The sequence below is a fragment of the Mustela nigripes genome, chromosome 1, assembly GCF_022355385.1.
Source record: "Mustela nigripes isolate SB6536 chromosome 1, MUSNIG.SB6536, whole genome shotgun sequence".
NCBI classification, from domain to species: domain Eukaryota; kingdom Metazoa; phylum Chordata; class Mammalia; order Carnivora; family Mustelidae; genus Mustela; species Mustela nigripes.
In genome coordinates, this window is record NC_081557.1 from 202,984,936 (window position 1) to 203,010,736 (window position 25,801).

The 25,801-nt window shown below is 52.8% G+C and overlaps 1 protein-coding gene across 6 annotated transcripts in view; it reads right to left on the bottom strand.

Moving 5' to 3' along the window:
• The window catches only part of FAM53A (family with sequence similarity 53 member A), a 24,147-nt gene extending 12,853 nt beyond the window's left edge, over window positions 1-11,294 (bottom strand). For 2 of the 6 annotated variants that reach the window (XM_059379219.1, XM_059379197.1), the window contains exons 1-2: window positions 10,423-10,606; window positions 6,149-6,375 (exon numbers count right to left, since the gene is read on the bottom strand). In XM_059379219.1, the coding sequence (XP_059235202.1) occupies window positions 6,149-6,226 (78 nt within the window). In that variant the 5' untranslated portion in view covers window positions 6,227-6,375; window positions 10,423-10,606. Of the gene's footprint in view, window positions 1-6,148; window positions 6,376-8,387; window positions 8,666-10,422; window positions 10,607-10,867 lie in introns of those variants that run through there. The other 4 variants (XM_059379230.1, XM_059379239.1, XM_059379211.1 and 1 more) reach the window with 3 other exon arrangements.
• Window positions 11,295-25,801: the final 14,507 nt, after the last annotated feature.

Below are 25,801 nucleotides of genomic sequence, written 5' to 3' on the forward strand. Positions count from 1 at the left end.
TTAAAGATTTTATTTATTTTATTTGACAGACAGAGATCACAAGTAGGCAGAGAGGCAGGCAGAGAGAGAGAGAGGAGGAAGCAGGCTCCCCGCTGAGCAGAGAGCCCGATATGGGGCTCGATCCCAGGACCCTGGGATCATGACCTGAGCCGAAGGCAGAGGCCTTAACCCACTGAGCCACCCAGGTGCCCCCCACAGACCAGTTAAAAAAAAGGCACACGACCCAACAGGAAAATGGCCAAAGACCTAAGTCACTCACAACTGGCCACTGAGCAGAACAAGAGGCATGATCTCCCTTGTCATCTGGGGAAAGCAGGCAGAGCCTGGGGACACGGTGCCGTGCGTGACCAGGGCACTGCAGACAAAACAAGCCCCTGGGGACCACACGTGGGCTGTTCAGCAATGTCTGTCTCAGCGTCCAGAGCCTGGGAAAGGCCCAAAGGTCCACTGACAGCAGGACAGAGACCGCACTGCAGAGGAAGGACAGAAGCACCAACGACCATCCACATGACGAGTCTCCCAAGTTCCCACCAGGGAAAGAAGCCGGACTCCAAAAGGACAGGCTACACAGCCCAGACAACCCAGGACGGGCTAGACCATATGGGCCCCCAGAAGGTCGAAACCCATCTGGGTGGTGGAGGTGGCATTACCCGTGTGCACAGCCAGCAAACCTCACCCAACAGGACAGCAGAGCCCGAGTCACGGTCCACCATGTGCAAAGTCTGCCTCACTAAAAAAATGAATTTTCCACGAAAGGTTTTTGAAAGCCAAACTCCCCACCATCCAAGCCCGTACCTGTGCAGCTGGGCACATGGCTTGTGGACAGCCCACACCACAGCTGGCAGTACTAGAAGGCTGAATGCCCACCCCCCCAGCACCCCAGCTTGCGACCCTCTTCCTTGGCCCCGATCCCCCACAACACACACCCCCAACCCCACTCGCTGCCCCTGCAGCCTCACACAGCACCCTGTACTCCCAGACCCCACCGTGGCCACAGGCCATCCACGAATGAAGCCCAGAATCTACAGCTCACCCAAGAGCCGCAGGGTCCGGCTCCACAAGCACCATGGGGTTTTTACCAGAGCTTCGACCACCCTACAGCAGGCAAACTGCACCCTCATGTGAGTGCCCCTCATTCCCATGGACCCCAAAACCACCCAGACACAACTCTGGGCACCATGAGGAACAAAACAAGCGTCTCCCCAAAGGTCATGGACTTGGTGCAGACCATCCTTGAACGACAAGCCACAGAGGTGGAAGAGCCTGGCTGGAGGGAACAGGTGTATCCACAGCGAGTCCACAGGAGAGAGCGGTGGACCCTCAGGGAATGGAGTTCGCACTCTGTCTGCGCTGCCCCACACAACAGCCAGCAGCCACGGGCTGCGACTGAAATCCGAACTTCAATTACACAAAACATTCCCAGCTCCCCATTACCCCAGCCACATCGTGGGCTCAGTAACCCCATGCTTTAAGTAGCCACATACTGGGCCAGCAGGGAGCATTCTATCACCACAGACTGTGGCCCTGGATGGACTGCCCCAGGCCTCCCATCCACACTCATGGGGACAGACAGCATTTGCTGACATGACCCAGAGCACCAACTACGGAAAACACCAGAAACCTGAGACACAGTCCTGTCTGGGCAAGGGATGGGACAGTGGGAATCGGACACAAACTCATGTATTTCTAGGCCTTTTTGGTCACAGACTAGCCTCTGTCCCCCAAGAGTCCCAGAGGCAAAGCAAGAAGAGCTGACCCCACCCCCATGATCAGAAGGCTTTGTAAGAGACTAGGGGCCTTGGCGGGAAGTGGGAATGCATCTGAGGCCAGAGAAAAAGGAATATAAAACAAAGGAACTATCCCCACTGAATGGGTGAGGACAGAGTGGCCATGGGGTCGACCAGAACACCCACGAGGAGGCACTAAGCAGAGCATGGCCAGGCACACAGAGCACTCAGCACATCTGTGTTGAATGAACCATGCTACACAGGGGCACTGACCCTCGAGATACATGTCAGCTCTCTGACAGGGCAGAGACCCTCAAATGGATCAAGCCCTCGAGACTGGACAAGGTGCCCCCACTAGGCCTTCCACTCCCACTACCTACTTCTGACCACGCAGCAGATGGCAGTACTTGGGGAGGGATGAGTGAGTGACCAGAGCAGCACATGGCTGGAGAGACAAAGGCACCGAGTGTTTAGTGATTTCCAATTTTGTTTACAAGTATCTTGAATTTTAGTTTTAAAACAAATGATTCAACTTTTGGAAAACTTTTCAGTGCCCTTAGAACAACTGGAGTGTGTGAAATCTACTTCTTCAACGATAAATTCCATGAGACCTAAACACAGATCAGACATTTCTGTAATGAGAACCTGGTGTCCAAACTGAGATCTGTTTTAAGTGTAAAGTACACAGTAGGTTTCAGGGACTTTGTTTTTAAAAATGTAAACTTTTGGCAAGGGCGCCAAGGACCAGTCAGGGGGAAGGAAGAGTCCTGTGAAGAGATGGTACTGGGACAACTAGGATCCACACACAAGAGAACGAAGCTGGACCCCTACCTCACACCACACACCACACACTACAAGTAGCTCAAAGGGATCAAACACCTGAATGTAAGAGCTAAAAATATACAACTGAGAGAGGAAAACAGAAGAGTAAATCTTCATGACCTTGGATTTAGCCAAGGATTCTTAGATACAACACGAAAAGCACAGGCAACAAAAGGAAAAAGAGATCAGTTGGACTTCGATGAAATAAAGCTTTTGTGCTTCAGAGAACACTATCAAGAAAGACATCCACAGAACAGAGCAATGTTTTTTCAAATCACATATCTGATTATGGATCAGAATATATAAAGAATCCTAACAACTCAAAAATTAAAAAACAGTCAACCCAGTTTTTCAATGGGGAAAAGACTTGAAGACCTATTTCTTCAAAGACGAGCCACCGATGGCCAGAGGGCATGAGAAAAGGATGAGCATCATTACTTGGGAGGGAAGTGCAGATCAAACCACAAGGAGACAGCAGCTGTCAGGGCGGCTGGAGTCAGACAGCGGGATGGCTGCAGGTGTTAAGGAGTATGAAGAGATTGAGGACTCTTGGTGCACAATGGTGTGATCACTGCAGGAAAGAGCTCGGTTTCTCAGGGTAAACAGAGTCACAACACATCCCACAAGTCCCACTCCTGGACGTACGCCCAAGAGAAACAAAGACGTCTGTACACAAACATTTAAGGCAGTGGTGCTGGTAACTGCTGCCAGGCAGAAGCAACCCAGATGTCCACCAACCGACAAACGGACAGACAGAATGCAGTCTATCCAACAGGTCTCTGGCCACACCCGGCAGCGCTGTCCTGGAGGTCCTCCTGGAAGGAGGGGCCACCAATGCACTGCCTGCTGTGGGAGCCACTGGCCACATCAAGACACAGGGCACCTGACATGTGTCTAGTGCAAACAAAAAATAGCATGTTGGGGGGGACACCTGGGTGGCTCAGTTGGTTGGACGACTGCCTTCGGCTCAAGTCATGATCCTGGAGTCCCAGGATCGAGTCCCGCATCGGGCTCCCAGCTCCATGGGGAGTCTGCTTCTCTCTCTGACCTTCTCCTCATTCATGCTCTCTCTCACTGTCTCTCTCTCAAGTAAATAAATAAAATCTTTAAAAAAAAAAAATAGCATGTTGTGTTTAATTTTAATTAGCTTTAATTTCAATTTAAAAAGCCACACAGGTTAGGGGCTGTCACATGGGGCAGCCTGGCTCTTACCAGCCATCTGTGCAACACACCAGGGACAGGAGACACCCAAAAAGACGTCTATAGAGACACACACAGAAACAGTCCGAGAAGAACAGTCTAGAACTCACTGTGAGACAACTGCAGGTGGGCTATTAGGGGACGGCACAGACAGGACAAGAGGCCAGGGCCTGACAGTGACAACCTCAAGGTCTCTAACGCTCTACTCTTACCTGTGTTCTGATTTTGCCATGAAAATACGAATGTTAGTCACCTTCAAAAACTTGGATTTCTATTCCTAGACAACAAATTGGCTTTTAAAACTGTCGATTTGTTTCCGTGAACGTTAGAAGTACCATGTACTGAGATGCACGCAGGCAGCATGAGGGGATGGTCCCCAGGTAAGTCGCTGACCTCCAGGGACCCTGACAAGTTCTGCAGAGTTGACCGCACCAGCCTTACTAAAGCCCAACGTCAAACGTGACAGAGACAACAGACTTCTGGCTCGAAAAGACAGGACCACTCATGCCTTTCCCTGCCTATAAATTACATCTGGTTTTTTAAAAGTGAACAGTTTAAAACAGCAGGTTTCTATAAATAAAGCGTCAGCAGATGTGGGCAGAAACCCTGCAAACGCAGGGACCAGTCTCCCCAGGAGGTCGGCCAAAGGCCCACTGGTAATGAGGCAATTCTCTTCCATTGGGAACTGACACCAAGTAAATCTATTTGCGTCATGATGGGAAGACTCACAGGTAAAATTTGTTTTGCCGTCACCCTCTCTCTAAATGAACACCTGCGTGCGGGCCCCGTGGACCCACAGCTCGTAGCCCCAACCCCACAGTGGCCCTGACTGGGCCACAGTTCACTCCACACACACCAAACCTCCATTTCCAACAGCAAAACGGCTGCTGTAGATTTCGTCTTGGGGACAGGAAAGACCTGTGCTCCTGTTTCAGGAAGAAAGACCTACCACGTAATTAACAGGCTATCTCATCAAAACCACAGGTCTTGGGGCACCTGGGTGGCTCAGTGGGTTAAAGCCTCTGCCTTCGACTCAGGTCATGATCTCAGGGTCCTGGGATAGAGCCCCACATTGGGCTCTCTGCTCAGCTGGGAGCCTGCTTCCTCCTTTCTTTCTGCTTGCCTCTCTGCCTACCTGTGATCTCTGTCTGTCAAATAAATAAATAAAATCTTTAAAAAAAAATAAACACACACATCTTGAGGAAACACACAGATCGCCCCCAAGGGCAGAGAACGGGGCCAGGAGCGCCACGGGCTGACCATGTGGGCCTTCCTCCTGGGCAGGGTGCTCCCAGTGGCCCTTCTCTCCCCCAGAGGGGTGACATGTTCCCCAAACGTGGTAGGACCAGCCATGTCCACTCCTCCACGGGGGCCCTGCAGGCCCGATCTGTCACCCTTCTCCCCAGCAAAGCCACATAGCACCTGGTCGCCAGCTCCCAGCCACACCATCTGAAGGACACGTGGCCATTGGATACCATGCGTGATGTGCTATAGCCTGGGTTTCAGTCACTGTCCAGGAAACAGTCACTGCACTGAGCACAGGGGAGGGTGAGAACACGCACACGGCATGCCGCCAGAATCCCATAGGGCCCCAAGCTCCAGGCAGGAGAGTCACACCCCACAAAGGCGCCTGGGTGCCCCTAAACCCCCAGGCTGCAGACACAGGCCAACGCCCCCGGCCCCGGCAGTCCCGTCTGCAGCACTGAGACTCGGAACCTCACAACCACCCACAGTGACAGTGATGGTGATGGTGATGGTGATGGTGGGCCATGAGCAGAGGCCTGGAGATCCAGATTCCTGCCACCACAGGGAGCCCTGACTCTCAGCCCAGCCGCACCAACAGCACTCTGGGCACCTGGCATCAGCAAGACTGTTCAAGGCCTGTGAGCACCGTGTGGGCTGCACACCCAGCCACCTCCACCGGCACCTACAGCCCAACCCAGATAGTCCTGAAGGTCGCGCTCATGCGACCCTGGAAAACCGGCTCCACCTATGCGAACCTCAAGCCAGGTAAGGAAGCTGTGGGGCGGATCGAGAGAGAGGACATCGGAAGGGATGGCACTGGCACAAGGAGTGTCAGGGTGTGGGCACCGCGTGCTCAGAGATGTGTGATGGGTACGGAGAGCTGCATGCTGCACACTCAGGACTGGTACACCTCCAGGACTTGAATGGACATTCACTAAAAGCTGGGATTTATTTTTAATGAGGCTAAAAAACCCACCATGAGGGCGCTGAGATGTGGGGCTGCGTGTGCACAGCATGGCCCCAGGACACAGACCCCTCCAGCCTCCTCCTACCACGTCCCCATAGACCTTGGCTGCACAGTCCAGCCCGGCCAGTCACCCCCAGACCACTGGCGAGGCACAGGGTCCTGCCTATGGCCGTCACAGCCAGCTTACCGGGCTGGCATCGTAGCTCTTGTGGACAAGGTCATCCAGGCTCTGGTTCTGCAGCTTCTCAGTAATGAGTGTGACCATGGTCAGGGGCCTGTGTCGGTACCACGGGGCCCTGGGGGGCACAACAGCAAGCTTCAGGAGGCCTGGGCCACTGCTGGGTCAGAGCTGACCCTCCAGATGGATTTCCGCTTTACAGAGGAGTGATCCATTTCCAGGTAGTCTTCAGGACTCTGTGTTTGTGGGGAAGAAAGAGAAGTAATTATGTGCAGAACCACTGGGTCGGTGCTCCTACTCTACGCTGAGTACCTTGTGTGCAGAATATTTGTTATCTCCGGTTGATAAAAACCCTCTTGCTTCACAACCACCATACAAGTGCCCAGAAACCACTAAAAGCGCCGTTCTGGTCGAAGGACGGTAAGTTACATGCACAGCTGAGGTCCAGTGCTCCTGAAGCCCCAAGGAAGCAGCCCTGAAGGCCAACCCGCCTCCCCCAACCACCACATCAGACAGAGCAGACGGTGATGGAGGGGAGACATGGGGAAGCTGGGCAGGAGCAGGAAGCCACAGCCTACCCCAAGAACCAGCTACATGAGAACTAACTACTGAACCCCTGCACACCACGGTCCCCCCAGCGACTACACAGTCCTCCCCCAGTCCATCCAGCTGGCCCCATGTGGGAGGCCACAGGGGGTGCAGGGCCCGCCCCAGGCCCACAGTGAGGAGGCTGTAGGGGCAGCTGAGGGGGCCTCCAAGCCCAGGAGTGGGCACTCAAGCTTGCACCTGGGACGTGGCTGCCCACAGACACCAGCAGGAGGAGACTCCTGAGCACCCGTGCAGCCTGCCACCCACTCGAGAACCCCAGCTTTCACCCTTCTCAACGGCCTGCTGCTTAGTGTGAGTAGGACCACCTGCCTTGGAAGCCATGGAGAGCGCCAGCCTAACAGGAGGGCCCCAGCCACCCAGGAGAAACAGCATCAGGCCTGCCCTCAGAGGGAGAAGGCACCCAGTCCACAGAATAAGATCAGAATGCCCTTAAAAACAAGTATTCAGGGACGCCTGTGTGGCTCAGTGGGTTAAAGCCTCTGCCTTCGGCTCAGGTCATGATCCCAGGGTCCTGGGATCTAGCCCAGCATAGGGCTCTCTGCTCAGTGGAGAGCCTGCTTCCCCCGTCTCTCTGCCTGCCTCTCTGCCTACTTGTGATCTCTGTCAAATAAATAAAATTTTAAAAAAAAATTTTTTTAAGTATTTAAAGAAAAATGAAAAGAGTATTTTTAAAAAATGAAAAATGAAAAGAAATTAAGAAATGAGAACAGTGACAGAAGGTAATCTCCAGGGAGCCAGTTCAGATCCTGCCCCATCCTCACACCTGCACCACTCACCCACAGTCCCCTGGGCAGGACCTACCGAGCCTGCAAGCTGGCCTGGCTCTCTCTGCCTCTCCCCACAAATTCTCCTGGAGCCCCAACTCAGAACCTCCCTCACAGGGCAGGGGCACTACCAGGGGCCCTCCAGGCCGACCAACTCTGCTGCAATTACACCCACCCACAAGGGCCAAGACCCTACCCTCCAACTCCTGTGCCCGCCATGCCCAGCACTCAGGGGCTCTCCCAGCCTCCTATCTGACCCTCTGAGCAGCACAAGGCATGTGCAACCCTGGAAAAACTACAGCAGCCACAGCAAAATTTGAAGAAACTATAACATGACCAACTTTTCACTGGAAAACCAGGTCGCGCATCCCTTGGGAAGACCACTGGTTTCCAGGGCTAGGGCACGGACATAGGCCCCGGGGGTCTTGGGGCACCAGGAAGCCAGGATATGTGCAGAGAATGGGGCCAGGGCTCCCAGACGTGAGTGCTCTGCTCTACAGAATAAAATGAGAGCCCAGGAATCTGACATGAACAGCTAGGAAAGATCCGTAAGTAGGGGAGGGAAGCTGGTCCTACAGGCAGGGTGCAGACCAAGGAGTGCAGAGGGAAGGAGGGATTGTCTTTACTCAGGTCAGCGTATAACCAACACCTCATGCTGCTTCAGGCAAGAGTCATCGTGAACGCCACCCTGGTGTCCTCACATGGTGTCCAAGCCTCCCCCAACAAGATACTGACTAATGACACAGAGGGAATTGGTCTTCAAAACAAAAAGACCAGCATCACCCATCCTGATGAACCAATAGCTAATATTAACACCTGCAACTAGATAGTTTGGAGAGCCACACGTGAGGTTTAAAGGTGCAAAGAAGGGGTACCTGGGAGGCTCAGTCAGTTGGGTGTTGGGCTCCTGGCTTTGGCTCAGGTCAGGATCTCAGGGTCGTGAAGTCAAGCCCTGCCTCCGGATCCTCGCCAAGCATGCAGTCTGCTTGGGCTTCTCTCTCTCCCTCTCCGGCCCGCTCCCCATTGCTTGCACTCCCTCTCTCTCTCTCTCCCCCTCAAATAAATAAATAGGTGCAACAAAACCACGTCCACAAGTCAACAAAGAAGACTCACATTGTAAACTAGATCATCTTTGTTCCCCCAACTACTATGGGGAAAGTATAGCACACTGAAGAAAAACAAACTTCATTCTGAGAGGAGGGATGTATGGCGGGCTCTGGTGGGCGGGAAGGAAGCCTGACTTCAGCCCTGCTGGGCTCCCCCAAGCAGGGGACCACACCTCCCTGGGCCTATCTTCCTACACTGAAAACAGTAAAGATTCACACACTTCATGAGGCCACAAGGAATCAAATACCATAACATACATGAATATGCCCAGGTCCCTGGGACACGTTTAAAATGGTGGCCACTCGTAACAGAGGCTCAAAAGATTGTGAGTCAACTTTCCTTCGAGAAACATTATTGCAGAAAAAGCCAAAGGAATTTCTATAAAAATTTCAACTTGCTTTTTTAAAAAAATCGTTTGAGGGCCCTTGGGTGGCTCTGTCAGTTGGGCAACTGCCGTTGGGCGGGGGGTGGGGGGGTGGTGGTGTGGTGGTGGTGGTGATCCTGGGGTCCGTGGGGCTCCCTACTGAGTGGGGAGTCTGCTTCTCCCTCTCCTGCTGCTGCTCCCCCCAACTTGTGCTTGCTCTCTCCTAGGCTCTCTCTCAAATAAATAAATAAAATCTTTCACAAAAATAAAATAACTTTTTTAAAAGTTTGTTTCGGGGTGCCTGGGTGGCTCAGTGGGTTGAAGCCTCTGCCTTCAGCTCAGGTCATGATCCCAGGGTCCTGAGATGGAGCCCCACACGGGGCTCTCTGCTCAGCGGGGAGCCTGTTTCCTCCTCTCTCTGTCTCTGCATGCCTCTCTGCCTACTTGTCTGTCAAATAAGTAAACGTTTAAAAAATAATAAGAAAAAAAAACGACGATAACTTTGGTGTTTCCTCCGATACTTGCAGGAGCCATCCCAACGGCTCTCTTTTCTAAGGCCCGCGCACTCAACCTCAGTCGAGAGAACCCCGGGCAGAATGTTAGGACGGCCCGTTGACACCGTTCGCTCCCACCACCATCGTGGCACCCTCCTGGGGTCACCCCAGAACCCAACAGAGGGCCCGAGCCGCACAACCGCGGGGCAGGCTCAGGTGCCAGGGCCCAGCCACGAAGAGCCAGACGAGGGGCTGCAGGTGGGGCTGCCTCCGCGAACCGTGGTCTGGACCCCGCACCCACGGACGCAGCTGAGGGAGAAGCCAGGGCGTCTATATGTCCACTCTCCTGCTCCTCCACCGACCGGACACGCAATCCCGGACTTGCTCCCCTGGGGACACGCCGGACACGCGCGGCGCGGGAGCGCTGGGGCAACGGCAGAATCTACGCCGTGTCCAGCGTCGTGCACGGAGCCCACGGCCCGATGAACCCCCGTCCGCAGCTCGCAGCGCTCGGAGACCGCCCTACAGCCGGCTCCACATGAGCCACAAAGGGCACCCTGGAGCCCGCGAGCCCGGCCCTAACCCCGTTAGAAGCGCCGCGCCCGCCGAAGCCGCGAAAGTCCGGCCTCCCCCGGACCCGCCGGCTGTCCGGCCCGGCAGCCCGCTCCCGCCACGGGACGACAGCCGCGCGCCGGAGAACAGGAGCCCCCGCTGACACGGCCCCTGCAGCCCGGCATGGCCGGAACACCCCAAGCTGAGTCCCGAGCTCCGCTGCGCCCGCCCGCCGCGCCCCCCAAGTCCAGCCGCAAAAGCGCTCATGCGCGCGCCGACAGACGCTGGGACCGTCCGGCCCCAGTTCCCGCGCGGCCCCGTGCAGGGCGCGCACGGGGCGCGCGGGCACGCGCACCCGGTCGGGGCATCACGGGCCGACGCCGGGCGGCGTACCTGAGGGCGGCCGAGCGGCCGCGACCACGGCTGGACCGGCGGAGCGCGGGAGGCGCGGGAGGCGCGGGCGCCCCGCAGGCCGCGTCCCTCCAGCGAGGAGCCGGGCGCCTCAGCAGCGTCAGAACACAACCGCGGCCTGCGCCCCGCCCCCTCCGGCCCCGCTCATTGGCCGCCGCGGCCGCCGCGACCGCCACCGCGCCCGTCAGCCGGCCCTCGCCGAGCCTTCCCCTCAGCTGCGCCGCGCGCACGGGGGCGGGCCCTGCGCCGGTGCGTGGGCGCGGCCTCTCGGCGTCCCGCCCGCAACTCCGCCCACCGTCGGCCCTGTCGGGAGCGCGCATCCACGGTGGGCTACCGGAGGGCGCGTGCGCCGCCTGACCACCACCACCCCAGTCGGAGCTCCGCCCACCGCGCATGCTGGCTTGCAGGGGAAGTGACGTCCTGGTACCTCGCAGTAAAAGCTGGCAGAGACCATGACCTGCGGATGCGGCGGGAGTGGGGGTGCCTGGCCACGGCTGGCGTGAAGGGTCATTTAGGGTCCCCACTCCCGGGCCGTACGCCGGGCTGGTCGGGCATGCAGGCGGTGACCTTGGCAGGGGCGGCTGCGGCCGGCCTGCGACCCGCTGTGTGACCTTGGGCAAGGCGCTTGTCCTCTCGGGTCTCCCTCCAGATTGGCCTGGTGTGTCCGGCAGGGCGGTGGGAGCCGGCTGCGCGCGCCGGTGCCCGAGGACCGTGGTGGTCTAGGGCTCCTCCCAGGCAGGGAGAGTGGAGGCCTGCCCCTGGCCCTCCTGAGCGGTCCTGGCCCGCTGTGACCGGACCTCCGGGGTGGGGATTGGTCCCTGTCCCTGCCGCAGACGCCGCCCTGCTGGCTCAACCACGCGCGTTCCTGGCTGGCTGCACTACACTCTGGGCCTGGAGAGTTCATTGGGGACTATGTGGCCCGGCGCTCTGCAATGGGAGGTCCTGAGCTTTGCCGGGGGAAGTGAGAGGGGTCAGATGTGTGCTCACCGCGGCCTTGGGATAGGGCATGAAGTGGGGAGGAGGCCTATTTTTAGGTAGAAAAGGGAGTGGCACTTAGGAAGACACCAGAGGATGGGACAGCAGGGTAGGGTAAGGCGAGGTTTCCCAGGCACCAGGCGGGGCCCCCCTACGGTCTGAGGAGGACTCTGGAGCCAAGCCAGCTGTGGCCAGGACTGGAGGGAAGGATGCAGCCTGTGGCAGTCTGGATGAGCAGGAGTCCCTGCGGGTCTGGTGCAGGAACCCAGCCAGCCACACATGGGCATGAGGGCAGGTGCTCAGTTCATTTCCACAGGCAGGCCCCCAAAGCCACAGAAGTCTTTACTGCCATCCCTCTAGGCCCTCCAAGAGTCCATCCATACTAGCCAAGACGAGTGGCTCTGTGATCCAGGCTGGAGCAGGACCTGATACCTGGGAGCACCTGTTCCAGGAAAGGGGAGCTGGGTTTTCTTTCCTAGCCTACCTGAACCAGTGACAGCCTCAAGTCACCAAGGGCACCTTTGTGCTTATCAAAAGGCTTGTGACTGGTAAATTTTATCCACTTGCCTCTCTCAGCCTTGATTGGGACAGTTCCCGAAGGCTTCCAGTGGAAGAGATACCGTCTGCCACATTTCAGTAACGTCTTTGATCAAGCTGGTTGTGAGATGGAGTGAGATCATTCCAAACCCTCCTGCAGCCAGAGGTGAAGCTTTAGGGACAGAATAGACCAGAGGTCACCACCGGGGCTCAGTGCTCACATGTGGGAAGGTCAGACCAGGAGACCCAAGTTTCTTGTCCAGCACGATGGAATGTGTTCCAGCCTGCCATGGCTTTGTGTCAGGGGCTCGGCCCATGTTGGCTGGGAGCCCAGTTACCACAGTGTCATCTGTCAGGCCCATGCTGAGCCTCAGCCAGGGGGAGGGATTCAAATTAGGAACTGTCCTTAGAGTAAAGGGAAGTCAGAAAAAAAAGTGAAACTTGAGGTCAAAGAACACAATATTAATCTGTCTTTAGACCAATGCTACCATAAGATGCGATTTTTGTTTTGTTTTTTGGAGGAAGGGCCCTTGAATAATGAGGGCCTGAAGCAGGGAGACCAAGGTACTACAGCTCCCCTCACCCCTGGGGGCTTCCTGGAACACATTTTTGCCACGACCCGTGGCTACAGCCATCACCCAGCCTAGAAACTAGAGCGCTTACAGTTTTGCAGAGTGGACAGAATCTGGACCACGAGCTCCCAGCGAGCAAGGCCCACTCTGCAGCGGGCCGTTAACCCAGCTCCTTGCTGCCTGCCTCTGCCCCTGGTCGGGGAGAAGCTGAGATGTCACTGACAGACCCTACTGAGGGGAGGCTGTTGACATTCTCCAGGGAGATAAACATCCTTATGTTTTTATTTTACATGGTTTTGTAGTTCTCTCCATGCTTAAGGGAGTCAACTCGCTTGACCTTTGACATAGGAATTAAAAGCCCCATTTGAAAAGAGGAAGCCAGGGCCCTGCAGGCTGGGGTCATAGCCCCCAGAACGATGGTGTGGGGCCACAGCCCCTGTGTGCAGCTCCCTCCACACAGCCTGCACACCCTGCTGCCACAAGGACAGTTCCTACAGTCCCCCTTGCTCCCTTCCCTCAGCCCTCAATGCGTCCTGGCATTCAGTTGCCAGCCCCCACAGGGAAAATGGTCCCCCCACTGCTCACCAGCCCTCACTGGGGAACACAAGCAGACCCACTGAGGCATCACTAGGCAAAGGGAGAGATGGCCCAGCCTGCCAGTGGCCATCATCTGACTCCACGACCGGCCAAAACTGCCAAGGCCATGACTCAGCAGGAAGCAAGAGTCCGGTCACTTAGCTTTGCTGCACCTTGCTTCTAACTGGCAAGTCTGGGATAGAGGGAGGTGCAAATGGGGACATGAGGCCGAGTATGCTTTCAAGTGACTTGCCCTGTCTTATCCCAGAAGGAGCCACAATACAGTATTTTCAGCCATTCGTTCAGTGTGCTGACCATAGGTGTTCACTTGGCAACTCCATGTTATTCCAGCTTCCTTGCAGGACACATCAGAGCCTTTAATGTGCTGATGTCACTGGACAGTTCTTTTGTTTTGTTTTGTTTTTAATTAATTTATTTATTTTCAGAAAAACAGTATTCATTATTTTTTCACCACACCCAGTGCTCCATGCAATCCGTGCCCTCTGTAATACCCACCACCTGGTACCCCAACCTCCCCCCCCCCGCCACTTCAAACCCCCCAGATTGTTTTTCAGAGTCCATAGTCTCTCATGATTCACCCCCCCTTCCAATTTACCCCAACTCCCTTCTCCTCTCTAACACCCCTTGTCCTCCATGATATTTGTTATGCTCCACAAATAAGTGAAACCATATGATAATTGACTCTCTCTGCTTCACTTATTTCACTCAGCATAATCTCTTCCAGTCCCGTCCACGTTGCTACAAAAGTTGGGTATTCATTCTTTCTGATGGAGGCACGATACTCCATAGTGTATATGGACCACATCTTCCTTATTCATTCGTCCGTTGAAGGGCATCTTGGTTCTTTCCATAGTTTGGCGACCGTGGCCATTGCTGCTATAAACATTGGGATACAGATGGCCCTTCTTTTCATGACATCTGTATCTTTGGGGTAAATACCCAGGAGTGCAATTGCAGGGTCATAGGGAAGTTCTATTTTTAATTTCTTGAGGAATCTCCACACTGTTCTCCAAAGAGGCTGCACCAACTTGCATTCCCACCAACAGTGGAAGAGGGTTCCCCTTTCTCCACATCCTCTCCAACACATGTTGTTTCCTGTTTTGTTAATTTTGGCCATTCTAACTGGTGTAAGGTGATATCTCAATGTGGTTTTAATTTGAATCTCCCTGAGGGCTAGTGATGATGAACATTTTTTCATGTGTCTGATAGCCATTTGTATGTGTTGATTGGAGAAGTGTCTGTTCATATCTTCTGCCCATTTTTTGATATGTTTGCCTGTTTCGTGTGTGTTGAGTTTGAGGAATTCATTATAGATCCTGGATATCAACCTTTTGTCTGTACTGTCATTTACAAATATCTTCTCCCATTCCAGGGGTTGCCTCTTTGTTTTTTTTTGTTTTTTTTTTTTTTTGACTGTTTCCTTTGCTGTGCAAAAGCTTTTAATTTTGATGAAGTCCCGAAAGTTTATTTTCGCTTTTGTTTCCTTTGCCTTTGGAGACATATCTTGAAAGAAGTTGCTGTGGCTGATATCGAAGAGATTACTGCCTATATTCTCCTCTAGGATTCTGATGGATTCCTGTCTCACGTTGAGGTCTTTTATCCATTTTGAGTTTATCTTTGTGTACAGTGTAAGAGAATGGTCGAGTTTCATTCTTCTACATAGAGCTGTCCAGTTTTCCCAGCACCATTTATTGAAGAGACTGTCTTTTTTCCACTGTATATTTTTTCCTGTTTTGTCGAAGATTAATTGACCATAGAGTTGAGGGTCCATATCTGGGCTCTCTACTCTGTTCCACTGGTCTATGTGTCTGTTTTTATGCCAGTACCATGCTGTCTTGGTGATCACAGCTTTGTAATAAAGCTTGAAGTCGGGTAACGTGATGCCCCCAGTTTTATTTTTGTTTTTCAACATTTCCTTAGTGATTCAGGATCTCTTCTGATTCCATACAAATTTTTGGATTATTTGCTCCAGCTCTTTGAAGAATACCGGTGGAATTTTGATCAGAATGGCATTAAAAGTATAGATTGCTCTAGGCAGTATAGACATTTTAACAATGTTTATTCTTCCAATCCAAGAGCATGGAATGGTCTTCCATCTTTTTGTGTCTTCTTCAATTTCTTTCATGAGTGTTTGCAGTTCCTTGAGTACAGATCTTTACCTCTTTGGTTAGGTTTATTCCCAGGTATCTTATGGTGCTATAGTAAATGGAATAGATTCTCTAATTTCCTTTTCTGTATTTTCATTGTTGTCACTGGACAGTTCTAAGGAGATGTGGAATGCTGCTTTGTCGGAGTTGAGTGAACTTCTGATCCTAGAGCATCTCTCAGGCTAGACTTTGAAGGAAGCTTTTTATAAATGCCACCAGGGTGGGGAGAGGGCGGTGCACTAAACTAAACAGTTTTCTGACAGGAGAGCTCATGACTCAGGAGCTGAGTGCCAATTTGGGATGCCCTGGCCCGCCCTCGCTCCATTGCTGTCCCCAGGAATCACGGGAGCAGCTGGCAGTATCCACAGTAATTCTTCTGCCATGCATGCAGCCACGTCCCCTGGCCAGAGTGTCCTTGCATCCAGTCAGTCCTGGGTGTGCTCGTTTGCCATTTTACGGATGATAAAACTGGGGCCCAGAGGAGGGGTCAGAAACCAGCACCAGCCTGGCAACCCCTGGGGTGGCCAAGAGAGCATATGTCTGGACCGAGCAAGGGCTCAGCCATGACTCCAGGGCACCGTGCATGCCCCGCGCCCTGTGCAGATCCTGGGACTCACTCCCGGGCCTGCCACACTCAGAATTCTGGGCTCTGGGCCATTTCTATGACCTTGGTTCACATAATGTGTCCTGTGTTCTGGAAGGAAGTAGGCACAGTATCTGAGGAACCGGGATGGGGACTATGGGATGATCCTCTGGGGAAAGGCTCTTCTCCAGAGCAGGAGAGAAGGACCATCACCCGGCACAGGTAATGAAAGCAGGGGCTTCCAGGAAACAGCAGGAGTCGTTATGTGGTCTGGATGCCCAGCAGGGAGCCCTCAGGACAAGAGCCAGACAAAGGCCCTGAGGCAGGTGAAGCTCAGGGCTCAGGGGCTCGGGAGTGGAAGGGGCAGCAGGGGCAGAGCAGCTTTTTGTGAAGGGCAATCGAGTCTCCAAACAAACTGCTATTGTACTGGCAAGCAGCACACCCACAGGGCTGGGTCTGTGCCCCTCCCCACACCCACAACTGCAGGGTCCTGGCCGGGACAAAGAGCCCACTGCCCTGTGGCGGTGCTGTGATACCCTGGGGGGAGGGGGCCCAGCTGCAACCCTCACCTCACACAGCCCCAGAGGGCTCACTGGTCACACACCCATACATGGGAACCGTCCCAGAACACACACAGATGCATGTGCATCAAGTAAAAGGCTAGAAAAAGAGACCCCCACATTAACTCCAGTCAAAAGAGTGTTGCAGGCACGGCCCTCGCTCCACAGCGAGACGGGGAGATGGGGAGGAGCCGGGCGGGAGGGGGTGCCACTCTGCTCAGATCACTGTGGGGCTTGGATTTGGGGGGCCCATGGGGCGTAGGGCTCAGACACAGAGGCACACAGGAGCCAAGGCCCCTCAGGCAGATGCAAGAACTCCCAATGCCACCCCCATGAAATGTTCCTCAGAGGACAGAACCAGCCAACTTCACCAGTGTCGGGAGCAGAGCCGTCGTTTGAATGTCCATGTCCTTGACACCCAACCTGGGTGGTTTTGCTGTTCGCATTAAAGAGGCCTGAAGTAACTGGTTTGTTTCCTTTTATCTTCCTGCAGGCTTTTTCAGAAATGCCTTTTTTTTAAAAAAAAAAAACAAATCCATAGGGCTCTTGCCTTGATTCTGTTCTGTCATCAGCTTTGGTGAGCTTGCCCGGTCTACCTGCCTCACAAACGTGCTTGCCATTGTGAATTTTCTTCATCTCTGTAAATAGCTTGTCTGTGCTTCTCCCTAAGGACATCTTACTTTCTCACCCTGTGAGCAAAAATTGTTTACCATGGGGGGACAAAGGCTGGCGTGGGTATATCAGGGAGAGTTACCTGGCAGTAAGAAAGACATTTTCTAAGGAGAAGAGGGTCATTTCTTCAGAAAGATGCAAGGACCCTGGGGCGCCTGAGTGGCTCAGTGGGTTAAAACCCCTGCCTTCAGCTCAGGTCATGATCCCAGGGTCCTGGGATCGCTGCTCAGCAGGGAGTCTGCTTCCCCATCTCTCTCTGTCTGCCTCTCTGCCTACTTGTGGTCTGTCAAATAAGTAAACAAAATCTTAAAAAAAAAAAAAAAAAAAAAGGATGCAAGGACCCTAACAGCTGAGTTCACAAATACGTGAAGAAGCCAAAAGAACTAAGGGGAGGAAGAGGCAGACCCACAACTACATGTGGAGGTTTAACTTTCCTCTCGGCCTGTAGACAGTGGCTCACAGAGCGTAGAATCTGGAAACTCAGGAAGGATGCCTCGAATGTGAACACCACTACCCACCAGTTCCAGCTCATCCACAGTGGAATGCATTCTGCAGCATGCCTGGAACATTCTCCACAAGCAGCTGCGTGCCCAGTTACCATCTGCTGAACACACCTGCAAGGACAGAAATCCTACAGAGCACATCCCATGACTACAACAGAATTAAACAATTACTCAGTAACAGAAATATAGTCAAAAATACACAAAAGGTTGGGGTGCCTGGGTGGCTCAGTGGGTTATGCCTCTGCCTTGGGCTCAGGTCATGACCTCAGGGTCCTGGGATCGAGCCCCGCATCAGGCTCTGTGCTTAGCGGGGAGCATCCTTCCCCACCGGCTGCCTGCCTCTCTGCCTACTTATGATCTCTCTCTGTGTCAAATAAATAAAATCTTTAAAAAAAATACACAAAAGGCACAAATCATAAAGTTTTTAAAAACTGACAAATTGAACTTTATCAACATTGAAAATATTTGCTCTTCAAGAAACACTGCTTTTAAAACAAAGAGGTGGCCACAAGGAACAGAACAGAGGTTCTTCAAAACCCTAAAAACAGAATTACCATATGACCCAGCAATTATACCTCTGGGGGTATACACACTAAAGAACTGAAGATTGGGTCTTAAAGAGGAATTTGTAAGCCATTCACAGTAGCTTTAGTCACAAGTCAGAGGGACAAAGTGACCCAAATGCCCCGTTGATGGAAAAACAAAATGGCGCCCATCACTCCGGTGGAATATGGCACGCCCTTCAAAAGGAAGGACGTTTTGACACCTGTTACAAGAGGGATGAAACTTGCAGGCACTTTGCTTGGTGAAATAAGCCAGACACAGAAGGACTTGTCTGATATGTGTCTGTCTTATTGTATGAAAAAGAACAAGTACCATAGTACTGTAACGTATTGATGTATCACTCTGCTTCCTGTTGCTTCTTTCTCCAGATGCCAAACATAATGGATGACCAGGATGGTGCCAATTTCAGAGCACTGCCCCGGACACCTACCCAGGATGAGAGCAGCTCTGGAGCTTCATCTCCCAGAGTCCACAGATGACATTAGGGTCCCCCTGATGGGGCATGCTCTGTGGGTCTGGACAAGGGCAGCAGGACAGGAACCCACCACCGCAGTATCACTTAGTTGCTTCCCGGCCCCCACATGCCCCATGCTCCCTGTTCGCCCTCCTCCCCCGACCCCCCAGCCCCCACAACCACAAGTCTTGTCACTGCCCCCGTGGTTCTGCCTTTCCCGGGATGTCCCACAGTTGGACGCTCACTCATTTTTTGATATTTACGTAGTAAAGAAATGATGCAGCTTTTTCACCTCTGGCTTCTATTTGTTTGCTTTCTGATTACTGAATTAGGAACAGGAGGCACAGGGCATTGGCCTCAGGGACAGATGTGTATCAGACCCTAGGAAGAAGGTCTGCAGTGAGTCCTAGATCCCACAGCTCAACTTCCACCAGCTCACCTTTCTCTGCCTCGGGCTCAGGGTTCCAGAGTTCTCCAGTCACCCACTGCCTCTGCTTGCCTTCCGCTGGGCCAGTTTGGTGGATTCGGCTGTGCCAAGGTAGAGGAAGGAAAGGGGTGGTGGTGGCCCCTCCAGCCAGACCCAAGGCCATCTTCCTCAAAAACTTTTTATTTAAATTCATTCTCCTTGCTTTGGATGGTCTCCTTTTCCCATCCCAAAAGTTATACATACTTTTTCCAAAATCATCTTCTAAAGTTTTGTTTACATTTATATCCATAACACATGAGAGGCTTCCGAGGGCTGGCCGACCCCCCGGGGGTCGTGTACCACTCCCACTTGAACCCCTCGTGTAAGGCAGGCACCTCCATCACCTCCATTCTCCTTATCTGCACCCAGTGGCTTTTCCTGGTGGCCTGGTACCTGGCAAACAAGCAGTGTGGGCCAGCCAGAGGGCTCGGCCAGTGCCCCCAGGCCTGACATGGGACCAGACCGGGCATTCAGCAGACAGCAAGCAGGCGGGGGAGGCCACCAGCCTGCAGTGTCCTGAGCAGCAGGGACAGGGGATGCAGGCAATAGTGGCCGAGGAAGGAGCCAGCCTGCGCAGTGCATGCCCCATTCTTTTGAGTGTACTAGAAGCCACTGAACTGTGCACTTTAAATGAGCAAACTATATAGTATGTGCATGATAGCTCAAAGCTATTTATCACAAGGCTCCCCAGGAAGTGCTCACTCCCCCTGACATGCCCCTGGTTCGCTAGGTCGCCGCCGTCAGCCTGACTTGAAAATCCTCACTTCCTTGCCTTTAAAAATTGCTGGATGGGGCGCCCGGGGGGCTCAGTTGGTCTGTCTTTGGTTCAGGTCATGATCCTCGGGTCCCGAGATGGAGTCCCACACTGGGCTCTCTGCTCAGCAGGGAGCCTGCTCCTCCCTCTGACCCTCCCTTGTCTTGGTGCTCTCACACTGGCTCACCCTCTCTCAAATTAAAGGAAAATAAAATCTTAAAAAGGAAGAGAAAATAAAAGAGAAAACATCATGCAATAAATTTTTTTTTAAATAAAAAAGATAAAAATAAGAACTGCTGGAGCCCCGAGGCGACTGCCCCAACACTGCCTGTGTCTGTACTTGATGTCCCCTCAGTGACTTGGAGCCACAGAGGTGCCCAAGGCCTGGATGTGGCTGCTGTGTCCTCTGGCAAAGCCAACAGTCTCCTTCCTCTTGACTTCCTGCTGGTGGCGGACTGATCCAGGGCCTGGATCCGACTCCGCTCTGACCACACAAGTCACACCACCGATGCTGGCAGACAAGGTCAGGGGCGGCGGGGATGCCAGGCGCTGCCACTCACTGTGAGGTCCAAGCGGCCACTGACACCTGGTGCAGTTGAGCTGTGCATGCAGATGTGCCCTTATTCAGGTAGCTGTGTCTGCACTTATCTACTAAAATCCTGGTGTGGCACTGCCCCACATGGGGACCCTGTGATTTGGTGCGGGAGGGACGGGAAAGCGTCCCCACACTGAGAAGGCTCTTGAAGACCAGAAGGAGGCAAGCCAGTCCAGGCCATCTCAGGTTCATGCAGGGTAACAGATAGGACCCCATGCAGAGGACGATCCACAGCCACTGTGGTTCTTCTCTGAAAGTCCCCAATTTCGTAGAGCACCAGGGACACACAGAGGAGCAGTGCAGATCAACCCAGCACCAGACCTTTAAGCAGATCTCACAGCCCCACCTGCGCAGCAGGAGGAGTAAGGCTGTTCTCTCAAGCAGATTCACAGGAGGCAGAAGCATGCCTCCAAGTCTCTTGGCCTTGGCGGCACGTCTGAGTACATCTGTCAGTCTCTAAGGGGCCCAGAACACATCGTTCCAGTGGACAAGGCAGAGGGCCAGAGAGGGAGTGGGTATTGTCAGCAAGCCTGCCGGCCCCATGGCACAGCTCATTCAGGTCAGACCAAACACACTGTCCCCTCCACTCTCCAGTGGCTCTCAACATCTCCCAAAAGTGGCCCATTTCATGCTTTTTCCAAAATAGCATTATCAAGTTGTGAATATAAAACATTTTCATGGGTTTTCATCTGTTACATTTCTTGTCCCCACTGAAGATCAAACTGTCCCAGCTTTGGCCAGCAAGGAGGCTTCTCCAGGTCACTGCCAAGTCCTCTGGGTGTGACCCTCCCAGACATTCCTCGCCCAGGCTCATCACCAACATCCCAACACCTTGGACTGGCCATTCTGTCGAGAGGTGACTAACGGGATTTCAAGATCACAATATGAGGGCAAAGGATGGTCACTGTTTCTAAAGCTTTTCAGCAGCAAGAGCATGAGGGCAGGTAAAGATGATACAGATTAGATACAGATATTAAGTATAAAGTATAGATTACAGATAAGATTCAGACCAAATGCTCAGCTACAGATGGATGTGCACGATACCCACAGAATCCCTGCTGGCCGCTGATCTGCCCTCCACTTCTGTCATTCTCCCTTCCCATCCACTCTGTACAAGGACCCATGCAGTACACAGCCTCTTGGACTGGAGGATTCCTTCAGACTCGCTGGGGCTGGGCGTCTGCACAGCTCACCCCTCTCTACTGCTGAATCAGACTCTGCGGTCTGGCGGCTGCTCACCCGCCGACTTTGGCTGACCCTGGACCACACAGCTCTTCTGGAAGCTCTTCACCGGGTGCAAGTATGTGTCCTTTGTCCCACACAGAGGATACAGTGTCGGGGTACCAAGGCTAGCACCCACAATGTGATCACTACAAACACAAGCCTTGTGTCTGCCTGTCCTCCCCTGCCCCCCCCTTTTTTTATGATTTTGTCAGAGAGGGAGGGCACGCACACACAAACAGAGGCAGTGGCAGGCAGAGGGACGCCCCTCTCCACGTCAGCAGCAGCCCGAGCCAGCAGCAGCACCACCACAATCACTGCAAAAATTGTTTCCTGATCTTGTTGGCCATCAGAGCTCATTTTCCAGCAGATTCCTCAGGAAGGGCTCCCAGGAGCAGGTTGTTTGGAGTTCTCCCATGTGGGTAACAATGCCCTGTGCCCTTTATACTTGCAAGTTGTGTTTTCTGGGCATAAATTCCTCGATGCACGTTTTCACTCTTCCCATCTTGTAAACATGCTACCACTTGCCATCTCCTAGGATAAAATACTTCCGTCAATAAGTCTGATAATCTACTGCTTTTCTGTAGGTTGTATTTTTTTAATAAGATGTCCAAATGAGGGACGCCTGGGTGGCTCAGTTGGTTAAGCAGCTGCCTTCGGCTCAGGTCATGATCCCAGCGTCCTGGGATTGAGTCCTGCATCGGGCTCCTTGCTTGGCAGGGAGCCTGCTTCTCCCTCTGCCTCTGCCTGCCATTCTGTCTGCCTGTGCTTTTTCTCTCACCCTCTCTCTCTGATAAATAAAATCTTAAAAAAAAAAAAAATGTCCAAATGAATTTTCTTTTTCTTTCAAGTCCAGTAATTTTGCTAGAACATGTCTGGCATTGGTCATTCTGGGTCAATGTGTTCAGAAATGCGGTGTGCTTTCAACGTGTGGTTACAAATCTTTTGTACTTCAGAGAAGTCTCTGTGAATGGTCCTTTCCCTGTAGGATAAGGTCTTGCAAAATAAGAGTACACTCTCACATCCACGACAGCACCGGCGACACCATCCGTCCCTGTGGGGATCCCGCCTGCGCAGCACACCAGTTTCCTGTTCGCCTGTCCAAGGGCATCTGGGTTGTCTCCAGTTTGGGGAAGCTCCGATCACAAGCCCAGTGAACATTCAGGTACGGGTTTTTGTGTGAATGCGTGTTTTCCCTCTGGGATTAAAGCCTGGAACACAAGTACAGGGCTTATGGGGGCTGCATGTTCGGTTTTTAAGAAGTAGTCAAGCTTGTCTCCAGAGTGGTGGACCTCCCACCAGCGCTGCGGGAGGCCTCCAGACCCCCGACCTTGTTCTCAGCAGCACTCAGTGTCGGCACTGGTGTACGCCAGCCACTTGGACAAGCAGGAGCGTCCAGGGACAGTCCCCTCCTCCAGCTCCTCTGCCATGCCCCCTTCACACCCTCTGGCTCCCTTTCTTTAATTTTTTTTAAAGGTTTTATTTATATATTCAAGAGAAAACGAGTGAGGAGAGGGAGAGGCAGACTCCCCGTTGAGCATGGAGCCCAACACAGGGCTCGATCCTAGGACCCTGAGATCACTACCAAAAGGATGTTTCATTGATGGAGCCACCCAGACACCCCCTTTCACTCACTTTTCAACTGGAGTTATTTTGAATTTTGAGACTTTTGATATATTCTGGATACAGGTCCTGTGAGGTGTGCCGTTTACAAAGGTTTTTCTCCTCCTGTGCATTTTGTCTTTCCATCCTCCTAACAAGCTCCTTCACAGAACAAAAGCTTTTACCTATGACAAGGTCTGTTTCAGTAATGCTTCCTTTCACAGATCATGCTTTTGGGGTCAAGACTAAGAACTGTGCCCAGCTCTGAAGTGCAGTGATTTTCTACCAGTGTTACACTTTACATTTAAGTCTGTGGCCCATTCTAAGTTCACTTCTGTACAACAATGAGGTTGAGGTTGCGGTTGCGGCCCACGGCCATGGATGCCCAACCATCCAAGAGCGCCCCTGCCATAGGCTGACTTCTAAAGTGGCTCCAGCAATCCCCACCCAGTTTCACACTCCTGGCTGATTCCCTCCTTGGGTGTCAGCTGGCCAGCAACCAGGTGTTCAGCAACAGAAGTGACAGGCCATCCCTTCCGAAACTGAGCTACACCAGCCTTCCGTGCGGCTGGCTCCCTCCCTGCTTGCATGTTCTACGCTAGCTGCTATATGGAGAAGCCACCCACTGAGGAACAGAGGGCAATCCATGGCCAATATCCGTGAGTGTGGCTGGACATGGGTCCTTCCCCAGTCAAGCCTTCAGATGGGACCCCAGCCCCAGCCAACTTCTCCACTGCAGTCGTGTGAGAGCCCAAAAGAGAGGACCCCACTAAGCCACAGAAACAGAGAGAATATCTTTTTTTTTTTTTTTTTTGGAGAATATCCTTCTTATGAGCCACTAAGTTTGGGGGAAACCTGTTGTGCATCAAGAGAGAACTCGTACAGCCTCATCTCGCCTGCCTGCGTCAACCACAGGCCCAAGGAGAGGCCCAATTTTGCCCGAGGATAGGAAAAAAGTTCCTCTGAAAACTAAAATTCTGGGGCACCTGCATGGCTCAGTCAGTTAAGCGGTTGCCTTCAGCTCAGGTCATGATCCCAAGGTCCTGAGATCAAATCCCACATCAGACTCCCTGCTCAGTGGAGAGCCTGCATTTCCCTCTCCCTCTGCCTGCTGCTCTGCCTACTTGTGCTATCTCTCTGTCAAATAAATGAAATCTTAAAAAAAAGAAAAAGAAACTAAAATTCTGCCTTTTACCCAGAGTGCATGCCAAGGACACGAAAAGCTGTCACACTGGAAAGCACTCTCAGAATCACCTTCAGAGCCACATGGGGACATGCCACATGCCCCACACATGGCCTGGCACAGACTTGAGGGAGCAGCACACACCTTACTGAGCCCTGGGACCCCTCCCCAGGCACACCCACCCACATCTCAGCCTCCATGAAATGGCTAGGACACCTCTGTCATTGGCTTCCTGCTTCCCAAGGGCCGGTTATTCTGCCCAAAGACCATCCCTGCCCTGAGTGGTGGTGAAGGATGAAGCGCCGTGTAGCACTGTGCAGGGCTGTGGTGATGCAGTACATGGGTCTCCTGGCAACCACGGCTGCTCACGTGGCACTCAGGGTCTCCCTGAACTCCCGACATCCTACGGGTTAGATGCTATTATCCTGCTCTTAGAGACAGGACAGGTCTGCATCCCACTGTCCACACTCAGTGGCCCCTAACCCTAATGTGCATGCGGCCAGGCAGAGAGCTGAGGACACCTACAGTTGGTGCCTTTGTTGGAAAGCCAGTCATCAAGGTCCTTAGTGCCGATATTTGGAGACTTGGGTTCGTATGCTGCACAGAGGGAATCATTTTTCTGGAAAACAATATGCATCTTTGAAATGTGAGTTTTACAAAGTGGCATAAGGTTCAAGTAAAGCCTGCACACTGGAAAGCAAAGGAAACAGTGACAGTAAAGCAAAGAACACACGTCTACACACACGCATGCACACAAACAGAAAAAACATATTAGAACCACCCTTAAATAAAATAAGCAGAACTGATGATCAAAAGGTACATTTCCTCCGACTCGCCAGCCCAGGTTCAAAGACAACTGCTCACCTGTTAACATGCAAGCGATAGCACCGTGATGGGACTTTGCCTACACGGAATAAAAAGACCTCTGTTAAACAGAAAAGCCACCCACATGATCCAGAAAGCCAAAAGTGCAGGGTTTTGGTTCAGGCAGAGACTGTTGACTCACCTGAGGATCCACTGATGTCTTCCTACAAAGGGAGAGGTTCCTGATGGAGCAGGAAGAAACAAGAGCGGCTTTCTAACACATGAAAAAAAGTTGGGGGACACAGGATGACAATCCTGATAAGCTGACCATGTCTACACATGGGGAGATACGAAAATGAATCACCAATGGAAGAGAGAGCAATCAGCCTGAAAGTGTGAAGAATTAATCATGCAGGACAAACTTTAGTTCTGACACTTCTTCATTTGATGTACAAGAGCCAAGAATAAAGAGGACTGGATCCTAGCCTATTGGTTATTTGTAACACTCATATAGAAAATACTAGATTATGCTAACGGCATCAAAAGGCAAGAACTGAAGTCTGAAGATTGAT